This window comes from Ostrea edulis, chromosome 2 (genome assembly GCF_947568905.1).
Source record: "Ostrea edulis chromosome 2, xbOstEdul1.1, whole genome shotgun sequence".
NCBI classification, from domain to species: domain Eukaryota; kingdom Metazoa; phylum Mollusca; class Bivalvia; order Ostreida; family Ostreidae; genus Ostrea; species Ostrea edulis.
Window position 1 is genome coordinate 102,899,279 of NC_079165.1, and position 14,038 is coordinate 102,913,316.

Sequence of the window (14,038 nt, forward strand, 5' to 3'; positions counted from 1 at the left end):
GACAGTTGGAAAACATTTCTTGCATGGGAACAATTGTCTGTATATTTATTATGACTCAATCATGATAGTACTTGTGTTACCTAAACAACTGAATATTATTACACAAGAAAATTACGTTGTGAGCAAAGAATTTTGTAGATCTAATTTATGTTGATCCCTCAGATACTTGTGTGTACGTAATTGTTAAACATACTTCCTGCGGAAGATTGTTTATTTTAGAACAACTCTGATGTATTATACCAAAAATAGAAGATGATGGTAATATGACAATGTGACAGTGGTGTGTCATTATACCACAGGTACATGTCATTAGATTTTTTACTCTGAAAAGCCTCCAGTTTACATCAATATCTATACTTAATTGCATCAACTTTTTGCAGAGTTAGGGCGGGATAACTTAATTTCAATGACTATTTACATAAATCGTAAAAGTAAAGATTGGACTCGCCATACCAGGTGTACTCTATTTCTGTTCTTTCCCTGTTGCCCATCTTGAAGTGTCGAGGACTGAAAACTTGGCAAACCGAGCGTATGTGGAAAGCAGTAGAAGTGGTTGATGTTGCCCAGTGAGGTGTCTGTAAAATTTCTTCTGCTGTTGCTCCATTGAAAAGGGCCCATGAAGTTGCCACTCGTCTAGTGCCATGCGAACGTATGCTAGATAAGGTCTCACTGTTCTGTTCATACACAAATATTACACGAGACAAAATCCATCTGGATATGGAAATCTTGCAGACCTGATTCATTTTGTAAGTTAAAAACAAACAGTTTTTATTACCATGAGAAGACCATGTTCTTTCCGGATATTTTTTAGTCCTCTGCATGGACACAAAAGCAAGTCTCTGCTGTCTGTTGCGAAGGTGTTAAACTCTGGTATAAAGATGGGTCTCCATGACTTTCCTAACCTTAAGAGTTTTGACCAAGAATTGTGTTTGGTAAAAGTCGTATTCCATTCCTTTCTAAACACAAGTACGTCTCTCCGATAGAAAGAGCCAGAATTTCGCTCACTCTTGAAGCTGTCGACAGCGCTACTAGAAACACTTTACCAAGTAAGAAATTTCATATCACGTGACTTAATTGGTTCAAAAGGGTACATGTAATCACACAATTTCAATATAACTGATGGTACCCAATTTGGAAGTAATGGTTGTCTATTTGGTTCAGAATTATAGATTCCTTTAATTAATTTTGATAAATCTTTTATTACTAACGGAACTGTTGCTCAAAGCCTTGTGAATAGATGCTATTGCTGACCTATAATATGTAATAGTGTTTGGCTTACAGCTACATTCTTCATGCATGTACATATGTTGATGAATAAGTCAGCAACAGTGGACTCGAGAGGATCTTTCTGGTTTGTGGTAAGTCTGTTAACAGATTTAGTAGGTCCGGAAAGCATGACTGTGTTTATAAGAACGGAGCTATGAGAAGTACACAAAGCTCTTGTTCTAAATTTTGAGCAATTTTGGAATTGATATTGGTGGTAGGAATGCATATGCAAACATTCCTATCCAATATAGAGCATCGCATCCCCATGCTAGATGATGTGGGAAGGGAGAACGAAATACTGTTAGTTTTCGATTTTCCCTTGTCGCAAACAGATCTATGTTTGGAGTGGAGAAAATCCGAAAAATGTTTTGAACTATAGACTTAATTCTCTCATCTTCGGAATTTGTCGTCTCCTGGACAACTGATCCGCTATCGCATTCCTTTTCGCGGGAATGTGTGCTGCCCAAAGGCGCCACCAATGCAGAATCCTCCATGCCAACAAGTACAGGACTGCAGATTTTGTCCCTCCCTTGCGATTGATGTAGGACACAACTTTTGAGTTGTCTGTCCTCAAGAGGATCTGTTTGTGTTTGACATTGTCTTGGAATTGATTAAGTGCTTTCTCCATTGTACTGAGTTCCTACAGATTTATGTGTGATAGCTGTTCCATCACTGCCCATTTCCCCGACACATTACGATCCTCCAGGTGTGCTCCTCATCCGTAAAATGAGGCATCTGTCCAAATGTTAGATCTGCCGTAAAATTCAGGCTAGATATCCCTGTAAGGACGTTCCGCTGCTTTGTCCAGCAGAGTAGATGTGGAATGAGGAAGTTGTTGATCCAGGTTGTCCAAATGTGGACACCACAGAGACAGAAGGTAGAACTGAATTGGACGCATCTGGAGTATGGCAAAAGAAACCAAGTCTATGCAGGTTGTCATTAAACCAGGGACTCTGAGAAATGTATTTGCTGGGATAAAGGAATCCGTAACCATGGTAGAAATTACTCCACAAAGATCGAAAACGGTCCGAACTTGGGTAGACCATACCATGTTGGAGAAGAAAGAGTGCTCCAAGTAAGTAATCTGTTGAATTGGTTGTTGGATTGATTTACCACCAGACCCAAATCCATGAGTAGTAACAGTTCTCTGTAGTTGGTGAATCAATTGGCGTTTTCGACTGGTACGTTTCCGATGAATAAAAGTAAGCTCCGCCCACTTGCGCAGAAGAAGAAATTTACTAAACGGAGATGTTCCAGTCGAACAGAAATTTGACTAAACGTCGATAATCTATAAAAATGAAAGTAGGTACGTCACTTCCGCTTCATAGACTATATGGATCTGGTAGAGAAAACAGCATCTTTTTTAATTATTGAAGACCCTGATACCAGCGATGAGGAAGATAGCGATGAAGAAAACATTGGATCTTCGTTATTGCTACTTTTGTAAGTATTGTAGATTCGTATGTAGTCTTGTAACAGCTAATGCGTGTTATTCCGAAATTCCTCAGTCTTACCCTTTATTTCATGAATGCCAGTAATGGGAATTACAGCCGCAAACAGCAAACGTCCATAGATAAAAGAACGATTGAGAGTGGGTAAGACAGGAATTTCTGTTTAACAATACTTTCAGCATCGGATCTAGCGTGTCTGACCCATTTCTTTTTTTCTTTTTTTTTTTCTTTTTTTATATTTGAGTAATTTTCGCATGTCAAATAATTCTGAGGCATTTTTTAAGGGGTGTCGGTATGACCCCCCCCCCCTCCCCAGTTGACAATAACAGTTACAACTTACAAGATTGGGCAACAGTACTTTTAGGATAGAAATAGAATGGAAGCCTACTTATTCAGTTTTTAAATATTGGATACTCATAAATAAAATCCTAAACTATTAGGCTTAATTCTGAAGTATTTCATATTCTTTTAGTTCATCAACAAACCAGTGTATCCTACCACAAGACAGACACAGACAGAAGAATTACACAGGCAATGTTGCATTGCACTTTCGTGTTGATGAATTTAAAACTTTCTTCAGGGTCTCCAGAATAAGTGTGGAATGTCTCCGAGGTAAAATTTCTGAGATATGTGTTGAACAGAATGTATCAGGGATTCTATGCAGACATTCTACAGGAGGATCGCCACAAATACCTTTAGAAGATCGCCTCTTGATATTCTTGTGGTACATGGCTAGCATGGATAAATATGCAGCCATAGCTGACAGATTTGGTGTGAGTGAAAGTACGGCCTCCTACGCAATACGTAATTTGATAACATTTATACACGATTATCTATTGAATATAATTATTTTATGGCCTACACCTCAAGAGCAACAAGAAATGAAGGATATGTACATGGAATTAAAACATTTCCCAGGTGTTGTTGGAATGATTGATGGAACACACATTTCCATTAAAAAACCATCAATCAGAGGAATAGACTACTATAATCGTAAGGATTATTATTCCATTGTTCTACAAGCGGTAGTTCGAGAGGATTTAAGATTCACCAACATATTTGCTGGATTTCCTGGGAAAGTGCATGATGCTCGAGTTCTACGACAATCACCACTCTTTCAGAATGGTCAAGCATTATGTGGCGAGGGACATTTACTAGGGGACTCTGCATACCCTAACATGTCTTGGTTATTGACTCCTTTTAGGGACAATGGTCGTCTTACAAATGTGCAGCTGCATTACAACTATACACACAGCAGTATACGCAGCACTGTTGAGCGGGCATTTGGGCTATTGAAAGGACGTTTTACTCGACTGCAACACATCAATCAAAATGAAGTGGAGAGCATCATACACACAATAGTTACAGGATGCATTCTGCACAATATTTGCATCATGAACGATGATAACTTTCGAGAATTTTTGAATGATGACCCAGTACCTCAACAATTGCCAGGTGCAGAAAATTTTGATGAGAATTTACTCTACCGGGGATCAGTAAAAAGACTTCAGATAGCAAGAGCTTTATAATTTCATTCTCAACATGAATAAATGTACTATATGGGGTTGAAATGTGACAATTGTCAAACAACACGTGTTTTGTGTATTTTGGAAAACTGTCCAAATAGAGAACAAAACTTTATTATATCATATTTCACTCCATTTTAACTATTTCCAGTATGTAACATTTTAAGTGTACATTGAATTCCAAGATAATTTTTTTTATTTGAGATGAAAAAGCATGTTCTTTTAGCAGATATTGAATGTTAATTTTCACTTAACCAACATTTGATGAAAATAATAAAACTTCAAAATACTTTGTGTCTTTTAAATTTTTCTCATTCACATCAAGGAGATAAAGATCTATGTGCAATTTAATATACATGTACATATTCAAATCCAAGCAGAATGCAGGTTCTTTCATTGCCATCTCTGAGCAATTAACACTGGACTATGGTTCTTGCGGTTTCATCCGAGACTTTATTCGCCTTTCTTACACTTGATACAATGGAATTTAAACCCACAAAGTAAGGTTTGAGCACTCTAAATGAAAGCAGGGTTAAGGAGGCGTACTACATTATTATAATGGCCAACTTCCTTATAAAACTCAAATAAAACTATCGGCAATATTTGTCTATTCATGTTGGATTTAATTGCCTATTAAGGTAGTACATAATCTGTCGATCGCTGGTTCAAATCCAGGAGGAGTTTTAAATTTTATTCATATTAATTTGTACTAAAACGACATTTTTTGACTAAATAGAGTAAATTTTGGAAGTTTTTCAATATAAATCCCCCATCTTTTTTTTATACTATCAAATTTCTCTAGTGTAGTATTCCTCCTTAACTGCTCTGATTATTTTGCCATACAGGCAATATTATCAAAGTTCACTGAACTTACAAATACATGTTAATGTACAACTGTACAGTAGCATACACAGATGGTAAACATTTACAGTCATGTGCACAAACTTGGTTGAGACTATCGGGACTTTTTTACTTTCATATCCTATGAGAAATGAGAACTCTGAAAATGGCATAAAATTGTAATTCTTTAATAAGAAATATAACTAAAAATGGCATAAGAAAATGTAAACTCTACTTGAGCAAAATTTGTAAAAAGAAAAATTGTAGAAAAAATATAGACAATGTACATTTGAATAATCTTATTCATATGTAAAGTAATATAAACAAGTGAAACTGAAAAATAATTAAAATACAAAAAATCAACAATGTAATGTTTATACATGAGTAAACTTTCAAGTATAAAACAACTGACCAGAAAATACCCAGATGATCTTTTCTGCATTGACTAGGAATTCACAGCAAACATTTCAAATATTAAATAAACATGACTGCTAAAATCTAGTAAAATTCAGCCACAAATGACCCCAATGGTAAGTGATCTTTTCTACATTGAATAGCAATTTACAGCAAACAATTCAAATGTTCAACAAATATGACTTTGCTAAAATCTAGTAAAATGCAGCAAATCCAGCCTAACAAACAGCTGCCCTGTTGGCCACTTAGCTCTGTACTCTGCTCTTTTGTGTCTGAGCAGACGTGATGGCACCATTTCCAAAGTATTCAGATTTAAGTTCACCTGACCAACCAATTCATTGGCTATTTCTGCAAAAACATGATAGTCCAAAACAGTTTCCAAATTGCATGCAACATCACAATATCTAAGAGTGGGAAGTATTTCTAGAATACATTTCAGTTCTCCAACTGTTCTGTAATCACACAACACAAATTTCAAAACCCGTAACTCTACATGTGACAAAGAACTCAGTAACTGAAAAAAATTATTCTTTAAAAAAAATCCTTTCAGGACAAGACTTTCAAGTTTTTGAAAGTTCACATCAAATAAGTTGATAATTGGCTGTATATTACTGGTTTTCTGCCCACCACTTAGTCCAATTATTGTCACTTTTTCCAAGTCTGGCATCAACTTCATGCCACAGTCAATTGTAAGTGTTTCAATGTGAATGATTATTTTAGTTCTTGTGAGGTAGACTACATTTCTGAACTTTTTACAAACTAAAAACAATTTACAATTAAGATCATCCCTTTGAACAAACTCAAAAATTTTCTTCAAAATGTGCAGTGGCAATTCACAAATTTTATAGCAACCTGAAAAAGAAAATATACTGCTGATATAGTCCTTTTCAATACATGAATATCATTCTATTTGTTTTTCATAATTTCCAAAAATTGTCTTAAGAGGTCATTTTTTTCTTTTGCTCGCTCGTCTCTTTTTCTCTCTCTTTCCTCCCTTTCAATCTTTCTTTGTTTTTCCATTTCTAATACAACTTCTATCAACTTTGTACCTGATTCTGAAGTACTAGCAAACTTTCTTTTTTCACGTCGTCTGCATGCTGATGCAGATGTGCTTTTTCTGCTATTTTCGGGAGAAGTTTCAGAGGCCACCCTTTCTTTGTCTGAAGTGCTGGAGTCTGTATCTCCCTTGAAATCATTCTCCTCCTCTTTCGACTCTAACAGAGAATGATCAACTTTGGTGCTAAATTTTGTAACAGTTGCTGTTGATGTATTTACATCGGAGCCCGATAACAATAATGGATGAACATCATGACGCTTAGCCAGAATGGCATCTATTCTTTCAAAATGTTGAAAAGTTTTACGTTTCTGCCCAGTTTTAGTTTTATTATCCCTCAGAGTTTTATGAGAAGCGATTAAACTTCTCCATTTGCCTTCCACTTTGGTTTGCGAAAATTCAAAGCCACCATTTTTTAACCCCTGTGTAATTAACTTCCAAATATCTTTTTTCTTCTTTCTTGGATCCTCCATTTTCTCTTCATATTCTTCATACAGATGAATCAAAAGCTCAGTGGCTTCTCTACTCCAGCATGCATTGTTACATGACGTACTAGTAGTCTCACCTAAAGAGGTACTGGCAGAGGAATCTTCAATATCGCCTGAAACAAAAATGTTTACTTATGTAAAAGGAAAAAGAAGGTTAAGAGTTTTATTCTCATGGGGGGGGGGGAGGCTTTTGCTGTCTTGAGGTCCCAAGTGCCTTCTGATTTTATAGCACTTGAAATATGTCTCCTATGTAGTCAGTTGTACTACTTTTTCTGTCCTTTTTAATGAGGTAAAATGAAAAATTCAAAATGACACAATTTTCAGGATATACGTTCTCCCATAAAAGGTAAATATTTTGTTTTATATGTCTTTGTGAGTGGAAAAATTATTACTTGCTTCTTTTAACGACCACGATTTACCTTCAATTTGAAAATTTTAGGGGGGGGGGGGGCGTGTTCTGGGTAACACCAACCTCCCAAACAACTATAGAAAGTACCAAATAGTTTAAAATATCCAATCATATGTATACATTGAGTGTTATGATTAAAAATTCTGCAAATGCCGTCAGTTCTGCATTTCCTTGAATGCAGACACATATCTACAATGGAAAATTTTTTGAGGACTGCCTAAGTATATATATGTCCAAGCAAATACAGTGTATTCATTAATTCCCTTAACATCATGAATTGTCTAAGAAAAAAATCCAACCAATTAACTTGCTAAATTTACTTCCTACAAATCCTTTAAATTTTAGCAACAACCCCCCCCCCCCTTCTAAACATTTCAATATTTTTTTAATAAATCCAGTTTCTAAAATAGTAATTTGCACCTTTCCTTTACTTACTTGCTTCATCCTCAAGAAAATGTGTACATTCTGTTGCCATGGTTGCATTAACTTTAGATGCCTGGCTCTCCTCATAATTTTTTCTCATTTGTGCTAGTAATTCTTCATCTGGAGATAAGTGAATTATAATAGATAAAAATGCAGTGATTAAAAGATAGAATATCCTATTATTTATATCAGAAAATGTTTTCACTACTTTGAATCTGCATGACAACCGAGATTATAATATTATTCTTATTAATTAAATTCGGCAATCTTTTTGTAGTAAAATACAACAGCTAAATGCCTGAAATCAGTGATATCATATGGACAAATGTGTTTGGATTCAACTATAAAAGTTGTACATTTCATCTGCCATTTCAAAGTTTAATTAATCTGCATAACACTTACAGTACCTATCACTTTCATTTAGAATTTTCAAAAATTACCTCCATTCTCTAATCTTCTTATTGTGTTTTGGTCCAACACTTGCTTAAAGGAGAAGCCATCCGGATAATTTAGCTGAACTTCTTGCCAGAACCTGTAACAAAATGCTATGCAGTGAAGAGTACAATACAATATGATATAATATATATCATATGCACGTGACGAAACAGCCCGTTACTGTTGGAGGAATTTCGGACTCACTCAAAGCAAGTCCATAGTAAAAGTTCTGAGCGTCTGTTTGACGTCATAAGCTCAGGGGGGGGGGGGGAATCCTTATCTATTCTTATTTCAAATACATCTATTTTATTATGAAATACCTCTAAAATAGCATGAAAAAAAGCCAAGTGAAAAATACTTACGACTTGTGCTCGTCTCCCTCCACCATTTTTTTCGATCACATGATCCTACTCATCGCGCCTTTTTCCTCGATGAGATTTGTACTCTACGGATTTTTGTTACTCATCACGAAATACCAGTCGAATGAAAATTTATCTAAACAATTTTCTGTTACTTCAGAAAAACGACCAGTCGAAAACGTCTAATGTCATTTTTCAGATGCTAATCCTCCACTGACCTCCAGGTACATGGAAATGAAAGATTGTTAACTTCCCATATATGCTCTTTTTGCTCCCATTAGTTCTGTGAACACTCGTGGAGCTGTTATTAGACCGAATGGCATTGACCTGAATTTATAATGTTTGTTGTCAATGCAAAATCAGTTATTTCTTGTCCTCTGGATGACTTGGAACATGTAGGTCTATTGAAACTATCATTGACTTCAAAGATTCCATTTTGAAATGCTGATTCTGGAGAAAAACATTTAATGGTTTCAAAATGAGAATTGGACGGTGCCCTTCTGGAGGATGTTTTTTAAAAGAACACAAGCTTGAGTCCTTTCTGGAGTATTTTAAAACTCATTCGTCGGATGTAATTTTCATCCACTCCCTGTGCTTGGAAATGATCCGACAGCCTACTTTGGCCAATTTCTGCAACTCTAGGCGAGTCTCTAGTTAATCTCTCAAGCTTACTTCTGGAGACGAAACCGCAAAACGATCTAGGCCCGAGCTACGACTTTGGCCTCTAAAAGAAACTCAGGAATTCAGCTTCCTTTCTCTCCCCAGACCAGTCTTTGCATTTCTGTCAGTGGAAAACTTCCCCTTCCTTGCAATACATGATTGCTGTTCTTTTACTCAGAGGTGCCAGCTGACTCTTCTCTCTTCCATTTGCTCACGGAATGGGGGTGGGAGTGTTAAACTACATATCTGCTTTGAACTTCTCAAGTGTTGCAGTTCTTTAGCATCTGGCTAACGTTCTTTTCTGGAGTACAGAATGTCAAAACACTTCCCATAAAAAAGTTTAGGGTTAACAGTGTATTTATTTTCAATTGCTTTGTTTTTAATCTTCTATGTGAATGGCTCTTCGTGTCCCACTTGCACCAACTAAGATAAGGAAAGTAACACCAGTCATTGACTTAAAACCTTGCATCAAGGCATTGAGGGCCTCTGTCTTGTGCTCATCAGATTCTCCACATTCTACATTTGAGGTAATTAGAGAAGAGTCACTTCTCTTATAAGAAGTCTAGATTCTTCATCCATCTTCCATAGCTCAATATTACGAGAATGCAACACTGGATTACAGAAACGTTAAGAATTTTTGTTCCCTTCCTTTTGTGAAGCTACTGTCCTCAATATTGTCATCAAGTCGTGGTGTTGTGCTCTATTTCTCATGAATTGATGCTTTATATGCTTGTATTGCATATTTACGCTAGAACTCTTCTACATCAGTTAAGGTGTTCAACATGTGTCCATCCATGGGCATAGACTGTTGTGGGGTAGATGTTTTTGTCCGCATCAGGCGTTCTGACATAGAGGATTTGAAATCACAGCTCTGATTTTCAGAATCATGAACTGTTAATAACAGCATTAATTTTTAATTCTGAAGTCACTTTCCTAACAAAGTTCTTCCAGTCTAATGTACATGTACATGTATGCACAGATCCTGCAGCAAACTCCGATTGATTGTCGTCCCGTGGGGATTTGGGTTAGAATAGGTCTTTAGTACCCCATATGCTTGTCGTAAGAGGCGAATAAATGGGGGCGGTCCTTCGGATGAGACCGCAAAAATCGAGAGGTCCCGTGTCACAGCAGGTGTGGCACGATAAAGATCCCTCCCTGCTCAAAGGCCGTTAGCGCCGAGCATAGGCCTAAATTTTGCAGCCCTTCACCGGCAATGGTGACGTCTCCATATGAGTGAAAAATTCTGGAGTGGGATGTTTTAAAAACAATATACAATCAACCGATTGATTGTCCTCATCATGAATTTCAACAATATCGTCGGTTGGTGAATTGTTCCAAGACCGGGTAAAGATAACTGTGACTTACAAAATCCTCGTCATCTGACTCTCCCGAGTGTTGATTATCTGAAGATCGAAATCTATCGAACGTCGTAGACCTATATTTGTATATGTACTCTCTGAACGTGTATGTTGTTTACTCGCGCCCTGTACCAATTCTTTTAACTCTAGCGTCTATCAAATTTCGCATGAAATTTTATTGATATTGTTGCCATTGAGTTTTAAAATTCCACAGCATAAAAGGGGGTAATTGCCACATTGCCGCCATTTTGTTTCTCATCTGAGATAGGTTGCGATTCTGATTCGTTTGAATCCCCACAAAAGGAATTTCTGTTGCTGGATTCGACACTGTGTCAGATCTCTTACATTCTATCATTTTACTGATTAACGCCTCTTTTCCCCTGTCCAAATTTTGCAAACCTCACAAACAAACAAAAAAACACCTACATTGCACACACGATGTCACAGTAACATTCTGCGTGCTCATCAAACACGATCATCTCTCTTAACATTACATTCCAAACATATTTTGTTGGATTCAGACATCGTAATCGCAGACTAACAAGATAATTTATTCATAGACGAAAACACGCGGTCTTTCTTCTAAGATGCCCAAACAAAACTGAAGCGGAAGTGCTTGGTATATACATAGTGTATGATACCACAGGGGTTGTCCCAAATGTTCAGCAAGATCTTAGGCAACCCAGCTAATGCACCTCTCTTATCAGTAATCATAACACCACCTCCTCTGTCTTTTACCATTCCGCAGGACCTCATTTGTTGTAAAGTAATACATCAGCTGAACACAAGGTGGACTAGTTCGTGTTGAGGCTGAACATCCTCCCTCCTCAACGCCGCTCATTCTCTTAGGCTTTTTGACAGTTCCCCAAAGTGTCGGTGTCTTCTTCCATGTGTGTGGGTAGCGTCGGTGTCTTCTTCCGTGTGTGTGGGTAGCGTCGGTGTCTTCTTCCGTGTGTGTGGGTAGCGTCGGTGTCTTCTTCCGTGTGTGTGGGTAGCGTCGGTGTCTTCTTCCGTGTGTGTGGGTAGCGTCGTGTCTTCTTCCGTGTGTGTGGGTAGCGTCGGTGTCTTCTTCCGTGTGTGTGGGTAGCGTCGGTGTCTTCTTCCGTGTGTGTGGGTAGCGTCGGTGTCTTCTTCCATGTGTGTGGGTAGCGTCGGTGTCTTCTTCCGTGTGTGTGGGTAGCGTCGTGTCTTCTTCCGTGTGTGTGGGTAGCGTCGGTGTCTTCTTCCGTGTGTGTGGGTAGCGTCGGTGTCTTCTTCCGTGTGTGTGGGTAGCGTCGTGTCTTCTTCCGTGTGTGTGGGTAGCGTCGGTGTCTTCTTCCGTGTGTGTGGGTAGCGTCGGTGTCTTCTTCCGTGTGTGTGGGTAGCGTCGGTGTCTTCTTCCGTGTGTGTGGGTAGCGTCGGTGTCTTCTTCCGTGTGTGTGGGTAGCGTCGTGTCTTCTTCCGTGTGTGTGGGTAACGTTGTGGGGGTATTGTGGTCGCCAATTTGGATACATGGGGTCCCTCCGCTTACTTCGGTTTCCTCCCACATGAATGACCTCTTCTCGCCAATATCCGCGAATGTTGTCTATGTGTGCTAAACTAGCCTTGCGTCTCCACTATTTCTGTCGTTAATCGTTTAATAGTTGTATTGTTGCCAGTGATTCTTGTCCCCTGCTTGATGCTGCACTCCCTGTCATTTCAGCAGCTGTTCCTGACACAGTCGCAACATTGCTTAACTGTGCTTTTTCGTCAAGTCTCTAAAGGCTCGTGTAAAAGGATTCCTCGGTGTCTCTTCACAGCTTATACAGTATTTCGAATCCTCCCAGACAGCAGCGTCTTGCCTTTTAGGTACCGTTACAACTGGTACTTATAGCCCTGCCCGTCCCATCTACACACAGCAAACAAGTGTACCTCCCCCAAACTTGTAGGTCCTCTGTTTCTGGTACCCTGGTCTACTCTATCTAGCTGTCCAGTCCTGCAATATGAAATCATTTGGTTCCCCATCACCATTACTATGTCAATGTTTTTTGTGAATTTCTGCATAATCTACACTACATGTAAGTGCTGAAATATGTATGATAAATTGGGTGGGTTGGTTGGTTGTTTCTTGTTTAATGTACCCCTTGAGAATTTTTTACTCATAAGGAGATGCCACCAATGCTGGTGAAGGACTGCAAAATTTAGCCCTTTTCTTGGCGCTTATGGCCTTTGAGCAGGGATGGGTATTGATCGTCCCATACCTGCTGTGACACGGGACCTCGGTTTTTGCGGTCTCATCCAAAGGACCGCCCCATTTAGTCGCCTCTTGTGACAAGCAAGGGGTACTGAGGACCTATTCTAACCCAGATCACCACGGGACAATAAATTAGGAGGAGATGGAACAACTAACTGTGATTATTCATGCATTTCGGTGTGACTTGTGAGAATAATTGAAATGTAGCTTTTTCCTTTTAAGTTAATAAAAGCATGAATTCTTTTAGAAAAATTTCTGGATATTCAATAGAAATTTTAAGAATTTTACCCCTCAAATGGTACACAACTGCAGGTTGCACCACTCTATTAATTTTGCCTAGATATCTTCTTATCAAAATTATTCACCTTTGACCTGACCCTGCTTCCTTAAAGTAAACTTCTCAGAAGTTTTACTTTCGCATCATGTAGTACTGATCTTAATGAACATTTCCATACCAAAAATACATAACCATTGAGCAGGACGTTATAGTTTATTTAATGTTTACATTGAAGTCAATCAAATGCTAAACCAGCTGGTCAAAAGCCAAATCACTCACAATATATCAAACACTGTACTTGAATTTACACCTCACAAAGTTCCTGGAATTATTGAGGGGGGGGGGGAGCATGATTTGAACAACGTGAACCTCTATAGGAATGAGAGTACCCAACGTCCGGATGCGTAATCCGGACGTAATTACCCTAGATTGAATGGAGGTATAAATATCTATATGTAGCGTGATTGACTAATGTCAAGAGTGAAACTATTTGAAATTGAAAGATATATTATAGAAGTTTAGATCAATTGTCGGGATGAAAATTATTCCGCAAAATCGAGAAATGACTGGGGAAATGACTATGGTAGGGGAGTGTTTGAAATAAAGGGTGTAATTTACTGCTCTGTATTCCTCTTATACTTTTAATCCATATTCTGACAATGTATCAAGTTCTTTTTTATATTTAGCCCATCGTCTGGCATAATCTTTGACAGAATTCATAATAGAGATGACGCTCTGTAAGACCGAGGTTCTCTGTATTTAGGACCTTTTAGAATAAATGATTTGAGGTCCTCATTTTCAACTATATCAACATCACCAGTAATGACATGTCCAGCTGGACTATAGTTGAAAGAAGAACAAGAACA

The 14,038-nt window shown here is 38.1% G+C and overlaps 2 protein-coding genes across 2 annotated transcripts; one reads left to right on the forward strand and one right to left on the reverse strand.

Annotated features, from left to right (window-relative positions):
- Positions 1-2,423: 2,423 nt before the first annotated feature.
- Positions 2,424-4,533, forward strand: LOC125657956 (putative nuclease HARBI1). The gene is made up of 2 exons (XM_048888932.2): positions 2,424-2,709; positions 3,190-4,533. The coding sequence occupies exons 1-2, from the start codon at positions 2,600-2,602 to the stop codon at positions 4,244-4,246; spliced, it is 1,167 nt and encodes a 388-aa protein (XP_048744889.1). The 5' UTR covers positions 2,424-2,599; the 3' UTR covers positions 4,247-4,533.
- A 722-nt stretch (positions 4,534-5,255) lies between these two features.
- On the reverse strand, positions 5,256-8,853 carry LOC125657950 (uncharacterized). The gene is made up of 5 exons (XM_048888920.2): positions 8,669-8,853; positions 8,312-8,403; positions 7,884-7,991; positions 6,547-7,152; positions 5,256-6,349 (listed from the first exon to the last, which is right to left on the reverse strand). The coding sequence occupies exons 1-5, from the start codon at positions 8,692-8,694 to the stop codon at positions 5,685-5,687; spliced, it is 1,497 nt and encodes a 498-aa protein (XP_048744877.2). The 5' UTR covers positions 8,695-8,853; the 3' UTR covers positions 5,256-5,684.
- Positions 8,854-14,038: the final 5,185 nt, after the last annotated feature.

Coding starts and splice junctions, on each gene's coding strand:
- LOC125657956 (XM_048888932.2), top strand. CDS start 2,600: ATGGATCTGGTAGAGAAAACAGCATCTTTTTTAATTATTGAAGACCCT. Junction 2,710..3,189: donor TCTTCGTTATTGCTACTTTT/GTAAGTATTGTA, acceptor ATATTCTTTTAG/TTCATCAACAAACCAGTGTA.
- LOC125657950 (XM_048888920.2), bottom strand. CDS start 8,694: ATGGTGGAGGGAGACGAGCACAAGTC. Junction 8,404..8,668: donor GAGGGAGACGAGCACAAGTC/GTAAGTATTTTT, acceptor ATTTTGTTACAG/GTTCTGGCAAGAAGTTCAGC. Junction 7,992..8,311: donor AAGAAGATTAGAGAATGGAG/GTAATTTTTGAA, acceptor ACTTATCTCCAG/ATGAAGAATTACTAGCACAA.